We start from the raw sequence: 22703 nt of genomic DNA on the forward strand, positions 1-22703 counted from the left end.
TCCAACACTTTAGAAGCATGTGGAGAGGTAAGTTGGTATAGTTTGTTTCCTCCTGCCTCTGACGTTTGCAAAAATTGTCCCCTGGCCAGACTTCTCCTTTAATGCGTAGACTATAAAAATAATAATAATGTCTACCATTTCTATGCTGTTTATGCTTTAGACCAGGGGTGGGGAACCTTTTCCATGTCGAGGGCCGGTCGGGCCTTAATAAAATCATTCGAGGGCCGCACTCAATGTTATACCGTGCGCGGCAGTTAGTAGCGTGGGTTTGCAGCACCCGAACAAGGCAAAGTATTGTTCCCCTAATGCCCCTGCTATTGTAGTTAACCCTCTGTGATGCCCCTTGTACCTGATTTGAATCCTTAGTGATGCCCCTGGTAGCATAGTTAACCCCCCAGTCATGTCCCTTGTGGCCTAGTTAACCCCCCAGTCATGTCCCTGGTAGCCTAGTTAACCCCCCCCCAGTCATGTCCCTGGTGGCCTAGTTAACTCCTCAGTCATGTCCCTGGTGGCCTAGTTAACCCCCCCCCCCCCCCCAGTCATGTCCCTGGTGGCCTAGTTAACCCCCCAGTCATGTCCCTGGTAGCCTAGTTAACCCCCCCCCCCCCCCCCCCAGTCATGTCCCTGGTGGCCTAGTTAACCCCCCAGTCATGTCCCTGGTAGCCTAGTTAACCCCCCCCCCAGTCATGTCCCTGGTGGCCTAGTTAACTCCTCAGTCATGTCCCTGGTAGCCTAGTTAATCCCCCCCCCCCAGTCATGTCCCTTGTGGCCTAGTTAACCCCCCAGTCATGTCCCTGGTGGCCTAGTTAACCCCCAGTGTCTGCCCCAAATGAAAAAAATAAACATCCCACTCACCTTTCCTCCGCTCCCACGCTGTCCAGGTCCTCTTCTCCCTCCTCTCTTCTGTGCCGGTCTTCTCCTGCAGGCGGCGCGCGATGAAATGACGTCATCGCGCGCGGCCCGCAGGAGTCAGAAGACGTGCGCCGCTCTGCGCCGCACTGGTGAGGCAGGAGCCGGCATACAACACATCTTCCTGTGTCTGTGCCAGCTCCTGCCTCACCAGCGCGGCGCACGTCACAGGAGGGCAGGAGACAGAAGATGTGCACCGCTCTGAGGGGAAGGAGCCGGCACTCACAGCATCCTCCTGGCACCTGTCACAGACACAGGAGGATGCCGTGTGTGTCGGCTCCTTCTCCTCCAGAGCGGCGCATGTCACAGGGGAGCCGCGGGCCACATCCGGAGGTGTCAGGGGCCGGATGCGGCCCGCGGGCCGGAGGTTCCCCACCCCTGCTTTAGACAAACAAGATAAAAAAAACAAACTAATTCTGCAGTGCCACCTGGTGTTCAGAATGTATAGCAGTAAGCATGTCCACCAGTGGAACAGAATGCTAGTGGGCGCGCAAGCTTAGATCTATGGGCAGTGATTTCTTCTTATATGCAGATTAGCCATTTGTAATGGCTTTAGGATTGCCTTAGTTTCTGAAGGGAGTTCATAATGTAGGTGCCATTCGGTATATACCTTTATTACTCAAATAATATTACATTTACAAGGAAAGTAAGAGGGGGCCTTCTGGTCAGCTGCCAGAGGAGGAAGGAGACAGATTCTGTCCAGAGCCTACTCACAGCTCTATGGAGTAGTAACAGGGAGGCTATTTCTCATGAGCAGTCCCACTGGTTGATTCCCTATTAGTCAGCTTGTTATCACCCATCCTGTTAACAAGGGATACCTTTGGTATATCCATTGAAATGATCTGCTTGTCCATTGTTGTTTTATATAGGCTATTAGTAACAGCAGCGGTCACATACAATGTATTCAGAGTAGTATTTTAGACATTGCAGGGTAAAGCCTACTGCTGCAGTGCAATGTTTTTCCATGTATGTATGGCTCTTATTTATGTTGAATTCATATACACTGAAATTAAGTGGCTCTGATTTCTTGCTCGTCTGTGCAAATGTGCAAGTGTCTGTTCTAAACTTCCAGTAATCCATACTTTCTGATAAAATTTTCATAGGTGCCAGATCAATGATGCAAACAAAACCCGGTATTTATAGTTGCCTTAATTTCTGCTGTCTGGCAGTCATAGGGTGTAAAGATCAAAAGCTTTCACATCACTATAAACAAATAGAGAAAAGCCTTTGTTCTTACCTTCCTTTCATATTCATTATATTAGGGAGAGGTTTCTTTATCCTTTTTAATCAGCGAAATGGATCGATGAAAAATGACGTGAACATGAAATGCTGTGTAACGGGGACAGATGTCTGGTTAGATAGACAGGCAACGAATGGGGGAGGGGATGCTGGATGTGCTGTCTTCTAGCACCTTATAAAGCAGTGAGTCTCAGTTGGCCACGCTCATGTTCTGGCAGTCCATTCCAGATCCCTGGAGACAGCATCCTCAGAGTGCAATGCTTTCCTGGGTATTGATCAGGCTAAAGCGCTCCTGTACACTGTGCATGGAGAACAGAAGATCTGTCGTCTGCCCTATGAATAATAAACTGGCTGACTGGTTTAGTATAGACAGTACTGTAGATGTGCACCTTATTGTGAGATCACAGTGCACCATCTGTGGTGACAGATTCAGCTCTGCTACATCTGCTTCATATACCTGCGACTTTGATGGACATTCTTTCCCGTACTTGGGGTTGATTACATGCAAGAACCAAACAGAATGTCCATCAAAGTCGCAGGTATATGAAGGACATGTGGGAAAGCTGAATTTGTCATCCCAGATGGTGCAGTGTGATTCATCAGTTCACAGTTTACCTTTTCTACATTTGTTGCCTATTAATGGGCCTTTGATGGACATTCTGGGGTGAACTAGATGCTAGATGATGTAGTACCAAACAGTCTATCAAAAGTGCATCAAAGAAGATAAAGCCAAGCTGAATTTGTCACCACGGTGAACAATATAATCTTCCAAGCGATACAGTCAGCTCTGCTACATCTCACTTATTCATATTTGCGGTCTATATATCTAGCACATCTAGCAATGTGTGAACAAAGCCCCAAAGGGCTGTCAGCAAATGGACCAGCACTTGTTTTTTGGCTGATTGGATCATCTACTTATTTATTTTTTTATTACATTTTTTTGTACATTATTATGGGGGCAGACATCTTAGCAGCAGTTAGTGATATGCTTAACAGCAAGCTCCATGTACATAGATGACAATAGACAGGACCGGACATGAATGGGAAACAATACTGAGTGTACTCTGTGACCTTTTTAAAGTGTTTTTTCTACAGTGAGGGGGAGGCTGAGCTGTGAGCTTCATCTATTGAAGTCTCTATTTACTGATGTCACCCTTTACTGTAATGCTTTACAGATCATTTTACAGCAGCCTCCTTCTTATGATTGCATAGTATAGGATGTGTCTCTTTAGTTTTGGGCCTAGTGGTGAGAATGAAGACGGAAATATTTCATTTAAAACAATCAGGGATTTTCTGATGACACATTTACTTTAAATGAATGCTGATTAGAGTCTGTCCATTGCAGTAAGCTAGGGAAGAGAATTAACGATTGACTGTGATCTGAACACCCAAACCATCACTGATCAAAAATAAAAATTCGATGACAGGGACATTTTAAGTAGATAAACTGTTATTCATTGTAGGGTTTTCCTTGAAAGTAAAAAAAAATACAATACAATTTATTTTTTTATTTTTTATAATATTTATATCCTTTTGTATTTAGATTTTATGGATGAAGATGAAGATGAGGATGACTCCCTGTTGCCAGGTGCTTCACTTAAGAAAGATGTTAGGGAAGAGATGATATCCGATGCCGTGTCCCCGGCTCCTGTGGTTCCTCAGCACATCAACATCCATTACAATGACTCCCTAGACTCTGTGCCTGTAATGAATGATAGCTTGAAGTCTTCTCTCAGATCTCTCCTGTGGGCACCTCGGGAAAGCCCACCTTCTGCCCGCCATGGAAGTAGGAAACGCCTAACGCCGTTGCTTGGTGGACCAAAAATTGCAGATGATCCAGAACCCACAGAAGTAAAAGCTGCTTTAAGAACTAGAGAAGGAAATCATATTGATCATAGGAGAAAGGGAAAGAATTCAGAGGGTAAATCGAGAAGCAGAGGAAGATCAGAGACTCGGAGGCGAGGTGACAAATCCGAGTTGCGAAATAAACATGGGAAGTTAGAAGTTACAGAAAAGCAGGAGAATGTAGAGGTAAGGCCTAGTGACGAAAGTAGAATAGAAGGCACCACAAAGACAGAGAATGTAAAACAAAACTCAAAGAACTTAAATAAACAAGAATCAGATAAAGTATATGTGACTCGACTCCTCTCCGGAGTCAGAAAGTCTCGAGGTCAAGTCTTCCCTGGGATGCTCTTGCCGAAACCTAAACCACGGAGAACCTCTAGAGTTTATGAGCACTATCATCACCCTACACCCCCAAAACTTTCACATGGGGCAAGACGATCCAGACCCTGGACTCCACCTGATACCTCAGAACTGGGACTTTTCAGTTGGGAAGGCCAAACTGAAATCCCTGGAATATCCCTCCCTACCTCACCTAGTCTTCCTGGCGGCCCTCCTTCACTCAGCTTGTCTTCAGAGGCTCCAGCTGAAGAACTCCAGGACTACAGCTATGAGGATGCAGAGCCTCGACAAACCTGGCCTGAGGATGCCATCAATTGGCAACGTACGTTTAGCGTAGGAAATGTAGACTTTGAGATGTTGAGGTCAGACTGGAACGATCTTCGCTGCAATGTGAGCGGTAACCTGCAGCTTTCTGAAGCAGAAACTGTGGATGTGGTGGCTCAGTACATGGAAAAACTCAATGAGAAGAATGGAGGGTAAGAGAAGTGTAGTTTTTCTTATTTATTCTTTTATGTTTTCAGTTTTTTTATGTTTTCAGTGTATCTCCTGGCTTTTACTTGTATACCTATATCTTCATTTTTCAGTTCATGTCTATTTTTTATGTGATTTTATCCTTTTTCTAGCATTTACACTTTACTTCGTATAGTCAATGTGGAGAAGCGTCGTGACTCTGCAAGGGGCAACAGATACCTCATAGAACTAGAGCTGGAGGAACGAGGACGGAAGAAAGTGAGACTGGCAGAATATGTGTACCTCCTGCTGCACCGTGGCGCTGGGGGCGAGAGTGATGAGAGTCCCCCTGCAGAACCACCTGAAGTTTCCCCCAGTCCTTCCATTTACACTAAACCAATCTTGTGCCGACCAGTCAGCTTGAGCTGGAATCCTCGAGCCACAGTGCACTTTGTAGTACCTGGTGAGTTGACATTTGAAATTTCTCTTTTGCACAATTTTTTTTCCATGGAACCTTTACCATACCTTCCACTATGCGGATCCCATTGCACGACCACTTACCCTATACCAAGGGTTTGCTGCCACCCTTCCTCCTGACCTCCAGCATATCATTATTTGGCACCATCCATGCCCACCCCCATGCAGCTGCCGCGACAAAAAAAAACAGCCTACCACCCACCGGCCGAATAATAATACAGGGCGGGCGGGCTGTCTTCGGTACAGGAGCCAGGAACATGTGAGTATAACTACTCCCCTCCCTTTTAACCCCTTTGCTACAGCCCTCCCTCTTCTCCTCTGCTCTTTCCTGATTGGCCCTACCCAGCTACCTAACCCTTCCCCTGGTCCAATGTGCTCCCCCCTCCCACTAACTGACCTCTTCCTAACCCGTCTGCAACCACGTGCTTTACCCGTAACTGCCCACCCCTTCATGTCTGGGCTGCTACTAGGCTGTGCCCGTTATCGCCCTCCCTGACCTGTTGGCAACTTTTTGCTGACTGGACTAAAGGAGGTGGACAATATCTATCTATTTTACTTTAAGGCCCTAGTACACAGAGAGATAATCTGCCCATTTAGATCGATTCAGCAAATTATCTCCACGTAACAAAGACAACGATCAGCAACTGATCGCTGTCTTTCAACTTATTAAAAAATCATTGGCCGCCGACCATGCATCTCTGTGTGTAAAAAAATTAAATAAAATAAGAAACTTACCTGTCTACACTCCCATTGTCTTCCTATCTTTGCGCTCCCCACAGCTGCTGCTGGAACTTCTGAGCCGGTCTCTAAAATGACAAGCTGCTTAGCCAATCACTGGCCGTGGCACCAACTCAGAAGTTCCAATGGGCAGATGGCAGAAGCTAGAAGAACACTGGGGAGCATCGACAGATATGTATAAAGTTTATTATTTTACACTTTTAAGTGACAATGTCACCCCCTTTTTGCATTATGACTTCTCTACACAGGTGTAAAGGGTAAATTTTTTAGTTTTCAATTTTTACTGAAACAAGCACCATGAAATATGATATAAAATTAGGTATGATTTTTTTTTTTTTTTTTTACTCATCTGCGCATTGTGCCACCTGGCTGGAGCTTTTCGACCACTGAGCACCGCCCACAACAGTGCAGTAGACCCCATCACAGTTGAGGCCCCGCCCCCTTAACGACTATCCCAATGGGCCTGCCTAAAGGTTTAACACCCCCCCCCCCCCCCCCCCGTAGGTCGGCCCATACCAATGGCCGCCATGGGGTAGAACCTATGCACTGATGATGTCACGGAGAGGTGTGGCCTACGGTGCCCATGAAGCCCTGCCCTGGTAGCACAATCCGCAGATGATAAAAGATCACTTTTTACTGGAACAAGCACCATGATGTTATAAAAACTGCAAAATTTACCCTTTACACCTGTGTAGAGAAGTCATAATGCAAAAAGGAGATGACAGTGTCACTTTAAGGCAAGGGTTGCACGGACTTCAATAATGATATATATATCTACAGCCCTTGCTGCAAGATTATCAAGCCAAGATTATCAAGCTCAATAAACAAGCACTGGTCTAGTAGATCGGTGCTTGTTCACATTAGTGTTTGGGCTGTGTAATACTGCCTTCAGTTAACAAAAAGCTGCTGACAGTCCGCTTCAGGTTATCTGTGCAACATTATTGAAATTGTTTTAGTCTTTCCCATTGGAATGGAGCTGTGGAGTCGCCCCATTTTTTGTACCATAGACAGTGAAAGGTGCATAGGCTCCATTCTGATGACCAAGTGGTCCGTTCCCCAGTCATACACTTCCCCCTTATCCTGTGGATTAGAAATTGCTGGTGGGCCATCCCTTGTAATGGCATCCACTAAATATGTTGGAAAAGTCTAGAGAATTCATCAGAAAACTGTAACTGTAAGATCACAGCCAAATATCCCATTTTCTGCTGTTTATTTCTGTGTTTCTAAGCAATGAGTTGGAAAATAAAATGGGTCAGTAGGGAGGCTCAGTGCAGAGTTTGCTGTATTTTTTTTGTTCTTGCATCATTTATTTAACAGAAGGTTGGTGCAACTTTCCACATGAGGGAAAGTTGTACTTTATAAACTACAGTTTCCAGGGATTTTTGCAATGCTTTTTATTAAAATGATTCTCAACATTTTACAACTAGACCTCATCTTACACGTACATCTCATCGCACACGTACAAGAAACTAATCTGATTTTAGGATGGTGGGAGCTTTTATTTCTCTCCCTGCTGAAAAAGTTGATTATTTTGGGTGATCCTAGCAATTTTAGGTCAGGCCGATTGGATTTAACCATGCTTCTGGGAAATTAGTGCCACTAGAGATACAGGGGGAAATTTATCAAACGTGGTGTAAAGTGAAACTGTCTCATTTGCCCCTAGCAACCAATCAGAATCCACCTCACAGACTCTTTGGAAAATGAAAGCTGGAATCTGGTTGGTTGCTAGGGGCAACTGAGCCAGTTTCACTTTTCACCATGTTTGATAAATCTCCACCACAGTGTACAATACATGGTGGAGCATGCACATTTTCTATGGAAGTTTAGAGAGAGCGTTGCTGACCAAGTAGGCGTTACTAACTTTAGGCCTTTAGAAAAGGCTATTAGTTTGCTGTAAAAAAAAAATAAAAAAAATTGTATCCTAAGAACTTGCTTTTTTTTTATATATATAGAAATTTTGAATCGTTTCTGAATAAATTTCTTAACATGGAGTTGTCTCTACACAATAGTTAGCAGAATAAAAAAAGACCAGAAGAATAGAAAAGGTTGGAACCTGATAAAAGCTTGATGACGTCTAGTAACTTATAGTAAGGATGAAATGAAGATTGTCCTCCCGAACAGGACATCATGTAATTCAGGTTGATAGATGATTAGAATGGAGAGGACAAATACCACCAGCTGCTATTATGGGTGTTAATACTCTAGGGCAGGGGTCCTCAACTGGCGGATCGCGGTCCGAACCCGGACCGCGGAGGCCAGCTGACCGGACCCCTGGTCAGACCTCCTAACCGCCCCGGATCCGGTCCGTCCCGCTCCCCACCGCACTGCCTCCCGCCCCATAGGCGTACTGTCCTTAGATGTCAGTACGCCTGTGGGGCTGGGGGCAGTGTCTGTCCGGCCCCCGGCTGATACGCGCTCTGTAGGGATGTCCCGGGGATTCCCCAGCAGAGCGCGCACCACAGACCTCAGTGTACGCTGCCGGCCTGTCCTTCCCGGAAGTGCAGGCCGGCGGCGTACGCTGAGGTCACTGATGCGCGCTCTGCTGGGGAATCCCCGGGACATCCCTACAGGGGCTATATACTACAGGGGGAATGCACAAGGGGGGCTATATACTACTGGGGGGAGAGCACAGGGGCGCTATATACTACTGGGGGGAGCTCACAGGGGGCTATATACTACAGGGGGACAGCGCATGGGGGGGCTATATACTACAGGGGGAGCTCACAGGGGGCTATATACTACAGGGGGGAGCTCACAGGGGGGCTATATACTACTTGGGGGGAGCTCACGGGGGCTATATACTACTGGGGGGAGCTCACAGGGGGCTATATACTACAGGGGGAGAGCACAGGGGGGCTATATACTACTGGGGACAGCGCACAGGGGGCTATATACTACTGGGGGACAGCGCACAGGGGGCTATATACTACTGGGGGGAGCTCACAGGGGGCTATATTCTACAGGGGGAGAGCGCACGGGGAGGCTATATACTACTGGGGGGAGCTCACAGGGGGCTATATACTACAGGGGGAGAGCGCACAGGGGGGCTATATACTACTGGGGGAGCAACAGGGGGCTATATACTACTGAAGGAGAGCGCACAGGGGGGGCTATACACTAATGGGGGAGCAACAGGGGGGCTATATACTACCAGGGCAGTCACCCCCTTTGTACCTAATATCAAAGGCCTGGTGAGAGAGAAAAAAAATGGCAATTTTCCCGCTAATAAGCAGCAATTCTGTATATAAATAGTTGAACGTTTGTGACAAAGTAACAAAACACGTTTCCTACTGATGTTCAGCTCGGACCTTCACCTGACAATAGACCCCGGTAAGTGGACCTTCACTAAAAGTTGTTGAGTACCCCTGCTCTAGGGTGATATTTCACCCTATTCATGGTGGGTGTAGGGAATGCTACTTGTCTTGTTCCAAGTACAGTTTTTAGATTGATTGTGAACCTAAGTTGTATTTTCTGTTGTTTGAAAGCAGTGTCGGCATATCCATTACATATTGGACACGAACCACACCTGATGGACTCCATTGACTTTAATTTGGTGTTGTATGCTGGGCAAATTTTTATAAATGACCAAATTTAATAAAAGCATGTACTGTAGATTAAACAATGTATTTATGAAGCTTTATATGTTACTTTATATCTTATACTGCATTGCAGAGATATTGACCTTTTTTTTCTTTTTTCCCTATCTGGCAGTTAAGAACCAGGCCCGTTGGGTCCAACAGCTGATCAATGATCTAGAGTTCCTGTACCTCAGGACTCACGATGACCAGTTCAGCCTCATTCTAGTGGACTATGACAGTGAGGACATGGACGTAGAACAAGCTTTGCGTCGTGCTAAACTGCCAAGGTATTTATACATAGGTTCCGAGGCATTAACAGCGCTTCTAGCATTCCTAACACCATTCTATTATATATGTTTGTGATGACCAGAAGCAAAATGGACACATCCTCAGACAAGTTACTGATCGCATGGGGTCTCACTTCTAAGACCTGCTTCAATCCTGAGATACAGCCAGGGGGACAGTGCATAGCAGTGCACTTTACACTCCAGTCAACAGAGACATCTGACTTGTTCGCTCCATAGACTAATGAAGCAAACAAGTTGGATTTGATTGACAGTCCCACACTCCCCTTGGCTATATTGCAGCGTGGCAGCAGGTCTCTGGAGTGAGACCCTGTGCTTCATAATCGCTGGTCAGTTACTTGACGTGTCTGAGAACGTCAAACATTACTGCTAATGACAGTAATGCTTTAAATAGACTTTCCTGGGTTATAATTAAAAAAAATAACAACTTTTCATGCGTTTTACAGACTTCTCGAAAGTTTTCATCAGTCAGGATCTGGTTGCTGAAACACCCACTTAAGATTAGAACAGAGAAAGCTAGGCACCTCTCTATTCTTCCCTTTCCCCGTTGCAGGAAAGGGTCTCGATAGGATCCATCTCCTGCAGTGAGGAGAGAGAAGCACTTAGCCGAGTGCTTCTTCACACGCTCTCTAGCGATCAGTGGGGTCTTTGCACCCAGACTTTAAGCAACCAAAACTTTTTATATGCCTCTGGGTCCGAAATTTAGTATTGTCTACTAAATCAATTTTACATATTAAAAAACATGTTTTTTGATGGATCACTTTCTGCTCCTTGCTAATGTTGTGCAGACTACAGCAAAAAATATACTGATAGATACAGGCTCCACCACCGGAATATTATGGAAAAAGTAAAGCTTGTTCTACACTGTTAATTTTGTTTTTACCCTGGTACCCGGGTTCTAAAGATACCGTATGTGATGGGATCCACATTTATCAGACATTCATGGCACATGGAATATTTGTGGCATTCCCCTATAGGGATGTAGCTAAAGAGTTAACAGCTGATCTTAGTTACACTTAACAAACAATTGCTTGTATTTGTGGTGGTTATTAAATCTGGTTGTTTCTATATTTGCTGAAGTCTGATAAGGAGCAAGTAACGGATTTGCTATTAGTCTATTCATATGTCGTATTAAGCTGTTTCTCTAGGACCTGGCATGCCCTTTATTACCTTAAGGGGAAAGCCTAATCCTCCAGTATTCAGTGATGGCAAAGCACACATTGAAATTAGTTGTCTCCATGGATGCCGGTTAATTTCTTTATACATTATTGTAGCTTCTCCAAAGCAAACAGCTGCCCTGCGAAGGGAAACAATTGAATGCTGCTCAGAAAAGGCAGTCTGCCTGACTGTCTGTTACCGACATAAACACACACCAAATGCTGCTGTAGTTTAAAGCGGGTATTCTAAGGGCCCTATTACACGGAACGATGCGCGGTCGGTGGCTAATTATTTTAGGTCCGGACCTAAAGACACGATTGGCTGATGATTTCATTGGCTGGTTCTTGTCTCTGGGAGTGTAAACAGAGGGCAATGTATAACAGTTTAGGGCAAGGGCTGCATGGACATCGCCCATGATGTCCGTGAAGCCCATGCTAAACAATTATCGAGCCATGTAATTAGCTCAGTAAAAGAGCGCCATCTTCAACCTGTTTAATAGGACCCTAAGGTTAATTGTTACACCTGTCCTTAGGGTAGGTAACAAACTGTTTCAGTTTGACCACTGAGACCATCGATGATCACAATAATACAGGTCCTTTTGTCCCATGGCTCATGCTCTGCCACTTTTCCATTCTCTTTCTTTGGAACTTCTCAGCATACCTGAGTGGTGATTTGCCATAGAAAGCAAAGGGAGCAGTGGCTGAGCATGGGCATTCTTGTGGTCAATGGGAGTCCTAGCAAGTGGAGCTACTTATTTCCTGTTCTGTACATACCTTTTGGGATAAGACCTTTTTAGTAGGTTCAAAATTCCTATTGCTTAAAGCAAATGTACCATCAGGTACATTCCCTTTTAAGTATTGCCTATGTATGGAATGGCGCCAATGCAGGGAATCCGGTGCCATGGTCCTTTTTTGAACAGTGTCCAGTTCCCGTTTACGGCGCCATTCTATTCACGGTCATAGTTGTATATATTATTTTTCAAGGTGTTTTTCCACCATATTACACAGCAGCAAACCTACATGCCTGGGTATATGCATATAGGTGATCTTTAGACGGGTGCCCTCTTTTTTATTTGGAAATTTGCAAGACTGCCAGAAAAGCAATTAAAAGACAGAGTAATAATCTGCTTTATGCTGCTATTTTCTCTGTGCCACATGCTGATTTTCATTTTGCTCTATACCTTCCTGGAGTATCTCTTCCCATTAATGTCCTTTTATTTGCTTCCTTATTCTACTGAATTAATTATAAGTTTTGTTTTTTTTTTTTTGCCTTTTTCACTTTTAATAAAGTCTGATACCTGATATACTGTAACTATTCGCAGGGCCAGGCAGGGGTTACACGCACCTTCACGGTCCTACCCTTTAAGTCTGTGAACTTCAGCTTGAGTCGAGCAATTCATGTTTTCTATGGGTATAACTGAGTTCTCTTCAGCTATGACCTAAGCTACCCCCCTCCTTCCATACTGGATATCTAGCCCACCCTGTCCCCCTTAACTCACATGCCTCCCCCCACTAACCCGCAAATCAAGAGGCACTGACCATACCCAATCCCCACTTGCCCTTCTCTGACCTGTCCCTGACATCCTCTTACTTTCCTGCCTTCCCTTCCTTACCTATTAAAGGGGTATTCCACTTAAACATATCTTTTCATATGTTGCTGCCCATGTTGAAACTAAGGGCCCTATTACACAGGACGATTATCGTGCGAAAAATTGTTATATCGTTCTGATTTAAACGATAATCGTCCTGTGTAACTGCAGGCAACAATTGAAAAATCATCCGTATGTCGTTGATTGTTGATTTAGATCTGAACCTTAAATTATCATTAATCAATGGCTGTAATTCAACATTCGTTCGCTCAGGTTCCGCATTTTTTTTTTTTTACTAATCATTCAGTGTAATTGCACATTATTCATTGTTTCGTTGGGATCAGATGAAGTAAACGATCGTTTCTGCGATCGTTATTGCGATCGTTACTATGATCCTAACTAACGACCATCGTTCTGTGTAATATAGTGAACGATCGTGTTTGCCATTGTTTATCCTGAATCGTTAAAAATTGCTCCGTGTAATAGGACCCTAACAACTTATTCCACATGTTAATATCTATTCAGTCTCCTTCTGTGCTGCTGCTTTGTGCTAAAGAAACAGAAAACTGTGTGTGAGCTGTTTTCTCTGTCTCCCTCTCCCTTACGAGACAGCTGATGTAAACAAGGCCCCTGGCAGGCTTTATCTTCAACTTTGTAGCTACTTTGTAATGCTGGGAGGGTTAATCTGAGGTCAAGTTGCTGATGAACTCACTGTGATTTATCCAGCCAGCATTACAAAGTTGCAGATAGGGACTTGTTTACATTAGCCTGCTCAGGAGGGAGGAGGAGATTTGCTGTCTTCAGCACAAAGAGGCAGCTTAGAACTAGGGTAGTAATTATATTTATTTATTTGTATAGCGCCAACAGATTCTGCAGCACTTGCTGCGGAAGGAGACTGAATAGATATTAACAAGCATGGAATTATTTTTTGTTCTCACTATTGGCAGCAACATATGACAAGTTATGGTTGAGTGAAATACCCCTTTAACCCTGTCACTGCCTCCTCTCCTAGCTAAATCCAGTCATGCTGGGCATGCACTAAGGCACGGCCCTCTCTGTGCTCTTTCATATATGCATATAAGCGACAATTGCCCACAAGGTGGCGCTGGTAGCCTCTGTGCCCTAGGGCATGAAAGTACTGGTCGCTTAAGGGAGTCGCTTATATACTGGAGGAGGAGTCAAGCAGCAATACAGCATTGAAATTCTGGGCAGTTGAGGAGATGTACGCCGCCCTGTGGACACTAAATAAATAAAAAAAAAAAATAAAAAAAAATTGTTCAGCTCAAAGCCTAAGTTCACAAATCTAAAGGTAGGACTGTGAAGATCCTTGTGACTAGTTACATTATATGAAACCATCTGACACATTCCCTTTAAAACAATGGTTTAGAATTGTGCACTTTCACAGTAATCCATAAAAGTGCTGAAGCTATAGCTGGCAATGCTTAGACATTTGGTGTAGAAAAAATTCCAAAAAGTCTTGCAATCAATAGAAATCAAATTAGGCTTGTTTGGTTTTATGCATTTTTAATAATGTGGAAGCCAATATCTGGCAGCAGACTTGCATGCACACCACTCTCCATAAACATTCCTCTTGCTTTTAAGATGAGCAATTATTAGAGTAGTTTCCTTTAAATAAAGTTAGTTGAAACAAGTATTGTTCACAAGTAAACAAATCCGCCTGCACATTTGTTATACGGGTTGTTGACACTTTTTGTATATGCATTGTGCACCGGTCTTTATGTATGAGGCACACGGTGCATTGGAGCGGATCTAGGATTTCAGGAACTCCTTACATCAGCACAAGGGGTCCTGGAAAACTATGGTTAAAACTTAGAAAAGTAACTTGGCAATAGGTGATAAAAAAAAAACAAAAAAAACTCTAAGCAAATTGATAATAAATGGAGGATAATATTACAATGTTCACAAAGGAAGAACAAGAAAAGTAGACAACCAGGAAGTCTGGAAGAGGTAGGGTTAATTGGGATGTGAGGGGAGATAGAGGGAGTGACGGTGCCCATACACTTTTACCCTAAAGTCAGAATAGACAGATTTAATAAAAATAATTTTTATGGGTGAAATGTAACAAAATTAATAAATTTAAAAAATTTAAATACACTATACTCACCTTTCTTAGCCCAGAGCCGACACTTCAGTCCAATCTGGTGCCTGTTTTCTTTCTACGTGACGTGCGCTTTCATTAATTCCAGGGTGGCATCCATAAGATAATTCAATCTGTTCCAACTTTCCCCGATAGCCATTGAAACGTGTCTACACTATACATGTTAGGTCACCAGCAGCCAACAGCAATCTATGGTATGCTAAAAGGTACAAAAAAGGATTGTTTTAAGACACGGCAAGCTTTGGTGACAAGCCCCTTTTAAGATACGTATGGTCTCTCATTTTTATATGAAGTTTAGCAAAGAAATTAAAGTGGTTTCTAAATACAAAAAAAAAATGCCAGGGTACAAGGAATGGGAGGGAAAATTAAATAAATAAACTATACTCACCCTTCCTAGTGTCCCACACCTGCTGCTGCAGAGTGCCCAGTGGATTTGTTCTCTTGACATGCCATACAATTTGTCTTTGATGCTGTGGCCAATGACTTACATGCGTTTCCTGTTGCACGTGGCTGCTGTTGTGATTGGCTGCAGTAGTACCATGCACAGTGTGAGTGTACAGGACTACAAAGATAATACCGCCAATATTTGCTATTAGGGCATGTGTATGTAATAGAAATCCCCCCCCCCCCCCCCCGTATGAGTAGTAAGTCCTATACTATGAGAACAAGGTTTGCCCATCCATGTATCACATGGTCAGCCCAGGGCCGTATTACCAGCAGCTGCTGCCCTAGGCACTAAACCTGAAGACGCCCGATCTTCTCTCACTAATAGCATCATGATTTTCTAGTTTCTGAGCATCATATTTGTATGTGATCAGTACGTCACCACATGCAGCCGAAACCAGGCCCTTATGTGGTTACCAATAGGTGTCATTCATTTACCCTGAACAATACTGTGACTGGATAACACGGCAATACCAGACCTGACCATTACCAAATTCTTTATGTACATCTCTCAATGCTTTTGGTTTTAATCAAACTGGAGAGCAGTTGTAAACTTGTTTTATTGTGGCGTCTATGATTTTCTACTGACATTTTTTTCTACTGGTTTCATTTTCAGTTATCAGTATCTGAAAAGAAGTGGAAATTTTGAGAGGTCAGCAGGACTACAGGCGGGAGTTGATACGATACAGGTTAGAAATGAGGCTTCTCGGAGCTCTAGTGATATTGATTTTCCTTATGTAGATGGCGCTATTCATCACTTCCTCGGTGTGTTTCTGCAGGACAATCATAGCATTGTGTTCCTGTGTGACCTGCACATACACTTCCCTCTTTCAGTACTGGACAGTGTGAGAAAGCATTGTGTGGAGGGGAGGTTGGCATTTGCCCCTATTGTAATGAGACTGAGCTGTGGAAGCTCCCCGCGGCAGCCCAGAGGTAAGAGCATAATTGACGGGCTCAATCTATAGGACTGGTGACTGCTTAATCTATAGGACTGGTGACTTGCCAGTGGAACTCTACTGGGTGCGTTTCCTGATAACAGTAACAATGTACAATTCTTCCTTATGTTATATTACTAATAACTAAAGATGTTCACTGAAAAAAAAACAATACTGGGGAATACAGTTTTTTCCTGACTGCCATACCGCTTCTTTGATAAAGCAGGTTTTAAATATTAACACACCTATCCACAATCCAGTGTTGTATCCTGCCCATCTTTCCACGGCTTAGTTTACAGAGCTATAAAATGATTAGGTAGAGATTCCGAAAGACGCCCTCATGTTACAAAGTGAAACTTGTTGAGGACTTTTGATTGACTTATTGTTAGGGTAGGCTATTAGATTATTGTCAGTTAAAGGGGTATTCCAGGAAAAATCTATAATTTAGCAATGGAAAGGGTTAATCAAGGTTAACCCTTTCCTAATATACTGACCTGTCCGTTTTTGGCCCCCCAAGGAGATCTCCCGTCCGGTCACGTGATGGTCCAAGCTGTGACTCGCAGATCCTCTTCTTCCGGTTCGGTGACGTCACCACCCGGCCGGCGACTGACTCTTTCTTATTAGCAGCAGAGCACTGAACCCTGACTGACTTGTAGTGTGTAGCCAATCAGGGTTTAGTGCTCCTGCTGTACGAAGTTAGCCGGGTTCTGATCCCCCCGGCCCCCTCCTCTATCATTACAGCGATCCCCCCCGGCCCCCTCCCTGTGCTATAAGCCCGATCCTCCTGGCCTTCTCCTTCCTATGTAATCTGTCCTGATCAAAGATAGCTCACCCGCACCCCCCAGTGTGCTGCGGCGCCGGCCCCCGTATCGGCACTTATTGTAAGCAGCTGTTCTCAGCTGACAGGCGCTGTGTGTGTGTGTGTGTGTGTGAGGCAGGAGAGAGTTCATGCTTGCGCTGTGTACGGAGAAAGCATGAACTCTCTCCTGCCTCATACACACACGCACAGCGCCTGTCAGCTGAGAACAGCTGCTTACAATAAGTGCCGATACGGGGGCCGGCGCCGCAGCACACTGGGGGGTGCGGGTGAGCTATCTTTGATCAGGACAGATTACATAGGAAGGAGAAGGCCAGGAGGATCGGGCTTATAGCACAGGGAGGGGGCCGGGGGATCGCTGTAATGATAGAGAAGGAGGGGGCCGGGGGGATCGCTGTAATGATAGAGAAGTAGGGGGCCGGGGGGATCAGAACCCGGCTAACTTCGTACAGCAGGAACACTAAACCCTGATTGGCTACACACTACAAGTCAGTCAGGGTTCAGTGCTCTGCTGCTAATAAGAAAGAGTCAGTCGCCGGCCGGGTGGTGACGTCACCGAACCGGAAGAAGAGGATCCGCGAGTCACAGCTTGGACCATCACGTGACCGGACGGGAGATCTCCTTGGGGGGCCAAAAACGGACAGGTAAGTATATTAGGAAAGGGTTAACCTTGGTTAACCCTTTCCATTGCTAAATTATTGATTTTCCCTGGAATACCCCTTTAAGGTTTGAAAAAAAACAGGACTCCAACCAATAATCAAAAGAATAGGCCTGCATCACTGACTGGAGAATCTAATATTGCAGCTTAGCCCATCCGACTATTCAGACCTTAGCTGCAGTACCAGAAACAACCAGACCAGCCTATATGGCACTGTTATTTCACTGCCATAAGCCTGGATAACTTTTTCGATACCTTTTGCAACTTTTTTGTACTCCAAAACAACTTTACACTTACAAGAATGGTATGAAAGATGTCTAGAATGACAGACTGGTACATATCAACAAGCTTCCTCAGCTTTCTTTTCTTTTTATAAAGGCTCCTGTTTGTGAAACCATTGTTGTCTCTTTGCATTTATCCATGTAGGTTACTGGGAAGTTAATGGTTTTGGCCTGTTTGGGATTTACAAGTCTGATTTTGATCGCATTGGAGGAATGAATACAGAGGAATTCAAGGACCGCTGGGGAGGAGAGGACTGGGAGCTGCTGGACAGGTAATGGTCATTCAGCTTGTTCTCTAAAGCTGACTATAAACGTCACATTAAAGCAACTCTGTACCCACTTTGTGCCCCCCACAACTACTCATACCTTCCTGTAGCTGATGCTAAGTTTTTGCAGGTGGTATGTTTATCATCGCTGGTGTCACTTTCCAGTGCCCGAAAATCGTACTTTACTGTAGCTGGAACCGTGTCTAAGAGGTGTGGCCTAGAGCGATCGTGCCCTAGGCCAGCACCGCCTGTGTGGTGGTCTTCTCTGTCTCCTCCGCCCGCTGACCGTCCTCTGTCCGGCGCCCAGTCGTGGCAATGATTGGGCATGCGCCGCCTCGTAACCCCCCTGCGCTGACGCAATGACGTGTTTGGCCTCTCTGGTGTGGCCGCACTGCGCCATCCCCGCCCTGTGTTTCTGAAGTTCCTGGCGTTTCCCTGCCACTCTTGCCTGTCCCCGCCGCATACCATGGTGCTGCCCGCTGCCATCATCAGCTGGTTGTCTTCCCGGCCCATGCGCCATTGCGCTCCCAAGCCGTGCACGTGCATTGATGCTGCCGGCTTTCTCCGACTAGCCGCATGCATGGGTTATGAGCGCAATGGCGCATGGGCTGGGAAGACGACCAGCTGATGACAGCGGGCAGCACCATGGTATGCGGCGGGGACAGGCAAGAGAGGTGGGGAAAGGCCAGGAACTTCAGAAACACAGGGCGGGGATTGCGCTGAGCGACCACACCAGAGAGGCGGCGGTGACCCAAACACGTCATTGCGTCGGCGCCGGGGGGTTACGAGGCGGTGCATGCGCAATCAATGCAACGACTGGGTGCCGGACAGAGGGCGGTCAGCGGGCGGAGCGGGAGGCGGGGGAGACAGAGAAGACCACCACACAGGCGGTGCTGGCCTAGGGCACGAAGGCTCTAGGCCACGCCTCTTAGACACGGTTCCAGCTACAGTAAAGTATGATTTTCGGACACTGGAAAGCGACACTAGCGATGATAAACATACCACCAGCAAGAACTTATCGTCAGCTACAGGAAGGTATGAGTAGTTGTGGGGGGCACAAAGTGGGTACAAAGTCGCTTTAAAGTTGGCCAAACACACTGATTTATGAAAACATCAGCCAACCATCCAGTACATATGGGGGCCTCCCTACTCTTTCTGATGGCAGATGTTGGTAGAGAGAATGACAAGGCACGTTGGGTTTCAAACTACCCAATCCCTTTGTATTCAGGGAGATAAGCTGCTGCCAGATATGAAAAGCCACAGCCCTGTCTATATAAAATCTCAAAGCCGACAATGCATATCTCAGCAAGAACCAAACTACATGTATGAGGTGGAAAGAACTGCCTGTAGAGCTCAGAGACCGGATTGTGTTGAAGACACAAATCTTGAGAAGGGGACTAAAAATTCTGCACAGCAAGTTCCCAAGAGCACAGTGGCTTCCATAATTCTTAAAGGGGAGCTCCAGCCAAATGTAAAAATCCAGAGGGTGTCCAGAGCTTGTGGTACTGCGGGGGCACGAGGACTGGCCTGTATGTATTCTTTTTTATGTTACCACACTCCCTGTCTGCTCTGGATTTTTAGAGTTCCCTGGAGTTCTCCTTTAAATGGAAGAAATTTAGAACCAACTCAACTAAATAATCAGGGAGAAAGGCCTTAGCAAGAGAGGTGACCATGAACCCAATGGTCACTCTGGCTCCAAAGATTCTGTGTGCAGATATACTTCCAGAAGGTCATCCATTACTGCAGCACCCCACCAATCCGGACTTTATGATTGAGTGGCCAGAAAGAACCCTCACCTCAGTAAAAGATACTGAACGCCTGATCCTGCAGCATCTCCATTTTTTTATTTTTTATTTTTTTTACAATTTTGGTAACACTGTATCAGATCTCATAGTGATGCTAATTTGCTGGTGGCTGTACATTGGGGTATTTAGCCCCCATATGTTGTATTACATAATTCCGAATACCAGTTTGTAAAACTTAGGGTGTTATTCCACTGGCAGGTGAGGGCCCAATAATAGTAAACGAGAGCCAATCTGCTAGATCGGCGCTCGTTTAGTGGGGCTGCGTGGACATCGTTACCGATGTCCTTGCAGCCCTTGCTCAAACTTTATACATTACCTATCCAGGCTGCAGGGCTCCTCTTGTGGTCCTCTTCTCCCCGGGTCCCGCGCGCTCCAGCTTTAGAGCGGCCTGTCTCAGCTGACAGGCTTTTCAGCCAATTACTGGCGGCGGCGGTCCCGGCCTGTGATTGGCTGAGCGCCTGTCAGCTCAGGCAGGCTGCTTTGAAGCTGGAGCGCGCGGGACCCGGGGAGTAGAAGACAGCAGGAGGATCCCTGCAGCCTGGATAGGTAATGTAAATCCTAAGTCGCGCGCCCGACAATTATAGGTTCAAACCTATATCAACGATCAGCCGATCGTTGTCATCGGCTGATTGTTGTATTTTTTCCACGGAGCGTTAATTGTCCGAATCGGGCCGATTATCGCTCAGTGGAAAAGGCCCCTTAGTCTTTTCCAAATGTTGGTAGGCTGACCTTCAGTTACATATTAAAACAGGAGCACATGGGGGTGTATCAGCAGCTACTAGTCTACTCCAGCAGGATACAAGGCATTGTCACGCTCTATAGCATCCTTCTTGGGGACACTACAAGCTTATAGAACAGCTGTACAAGGGAGTACTGAAGCTTCACTCCAATATCCTTGACATCATTTGGCAAAAACAACCCTCTTGGATCCTGAGAGGTTCTGAACAGTCCAGGCCCGGTTTCTACAAAGTGTTTGTACAATTATTTTGGGCATCTGTAAATGCTTACTTTGGCTGCATTGGCTTCCTTGTAGCTAGTAATTCCTGGAAAGCACAACGTGTCTTTGCACTTATGTTATTCCTTTTGATGTGAACGTCTTCTTTGGCTACAGTTGTTCTTATGTTTAGTCATGTTTCCATAGAAATGATGAAAAGCAGGATTTATGCATTTATGTCATATTTTTAAATCATTTAATATTTTGTGGGCATTAAAGAAGGCGAAATTGCAGTACTGGACACAGCCTATGAGCCAAGAGTGGCGCTGTTTCTGGTTAAAAAGCTGGTCCTTCTATAATTTCGAACAACCACTTTAATAATGTTAAGAGCAAAACAATAAATGTTTGTACAGCAAGCTCTTATTTATACTGAATTTTAAGCCATTGCTACATTACATCCTATTGCTATATTCAAGACACATAATGTCCATAAAGATAAAATGTTTTGTTTGTTTTTTTATTTTTATTTTTTTACTTTTAAAGATCAAAGCTTTAGGAAAATATATTTACATATTTATTAAAGGGGTACTCCAGCAGGAGGGGGGGCTCTGTTTTGGGATCTGGCCAGGGAGGAGGTGGCTGAGAGGAAAGACGTCAACTCACCTCCTCGGATCCAGCGGCGGGTCCCGTATCGCAGCGCCCCGTTTACGGTTGCTTCCTGGTGTCTGGCGCGTGGCTCGAGACGTGACGTCTCAAGTCCGCTCAGCCTGTCAGTGACAGAGGCGGGATCCATTTCAAGTCTGCTCAGATTCCGCCTCTGTCACTGACTGGCTGAGCGGACTTGAGATGTCACGTATCGAGGCCGCGTCAGACACCAGGAAGCGGCCGGGGACTGGATCGCTGCGATACAGGACCTGCCGCTGGATCGGGGAGGTGAGTGGACGTCTTTTCTCTCAGCCACCTCCTCCCTGGCCAGATCCCAAAATAGCCCCCCCGCTGGAGTATCCCTTTAAGGTTAAAAAAAGGCAATAGTCCCTCAAGGTCAATTTAAGGCAGGGATGGGGAACCTTCGGCCCTCCAGCTGTTGCAAAACTGCAATTCCCATCATGCCTGGACAGCCAAAGCTTTAGAATTGTAGTTTTACAACAGCTGGAGAGCCAAAGGTTCCCCATCCCTGATCTGAAGTATAACCCTACTGTGTTGATCCAGAGGAAGACAAAAACAATCATGAGGTAGATGCCAATTACCCCATCTCCAGGAGAGAGATTTTTTTCCTCACTCCAAATATGGCGATCAACGTCCTATCACCAGAAATGTATTGCCCATAACTTGTAATATAATGTAATTGCATCTGATTACTGGGGGTTTTATCTGGCGGACCCATGGCAATCATGTTTTTGGAGTGCCTATTTACGTGGGACTACTAGAGCCTGGATATTTATAGTACTATTGATTCAACACGAAACTTCGATTGAATTCTCTAGTTACTTTTTGGAGGTAAATCTGGTTAAGCTCCAGACTTTTCCATTCAGTTTCTGGAGATACTTCAGCCATATCATTTTACATAGGGATACTTCTCTTTAATCTAGTTATCTAGTTAATCCTTCTAATCCTTGCATTGTGCAAAGATCTGATTATCCACCTTAAAACATACACACTGAGCGGTTTTGTTCACATATCTGGAAATACGCTTGTATGACGTCTAGCATAGAGCTCAGGTTTTCTTGGTGAGACATCAATAATTAACAGGTTAGATTCTTTAAGTCAAAAAAACTATCCTATATCTCTATAGTTCTTGGGTGCTGAGGATGAAGGCAC

The 22703-nt window shown here is 45.2% G+C and overlaps 1 protein-coding gene across 5 annotated transcripts in view; it reads left to right on the top strand.

Moving 5' to 3' along the window:
* The window catches only part of B4GALNT4 (beta-1,4-N-acetyl-galactosaminyltransferase 4), a 53443-nt gene that overhangs the window by 25013 nt on the left and 5727 nt on the right, over window positions 1-22703 (top strand). For 3 of the 5 annotated variants that reach the window (XM_069965641.1, XM_069965642.1, XM_069965643.1), the window contains exons 15-20: window positions 3692-4808; window positions 4956-5245; window positions 9709-9862; window positions 15806-15878; window positions 15969-16122; window positions 18026-18152. In XM_069965641.1, the coding sequence (XP_069821742.1) occupies window positions 3692-4808; window positions 4956-5245; window positions 9709-9862; window positions 15806-15878; window positions 15969-16122; window positions 18026-18152 (1915 nt within the window). Of the gene's footprint in view, window positions 1-3691; window positions 4809-4955; window positions 5246-9708; window positions 9863-15805; window positions 15879-15930; window positions 16123-18025; window positions 18153-22703 lie in introns of those variants that run through there. The other 2 variants (XR_011362558.1, XM_069965644.1) reach the window with 2 other exon arrangements.

This window comes from Dendropsophus ebraccatus, chromosome 4 (assembly GCF_027789765.1).
Source record: "Dendropsophus ebraccatus isolate aDenEbr1 chromosome 4, aDenEbr1.pat, whole genome shotgun sequence".
Lineage (NCBI taxonomy): Eukaryota > Metazoa > Chordata > Amphibia > Anura > Hylidae > Dendropsophus > Dendropsophus ebraccatus.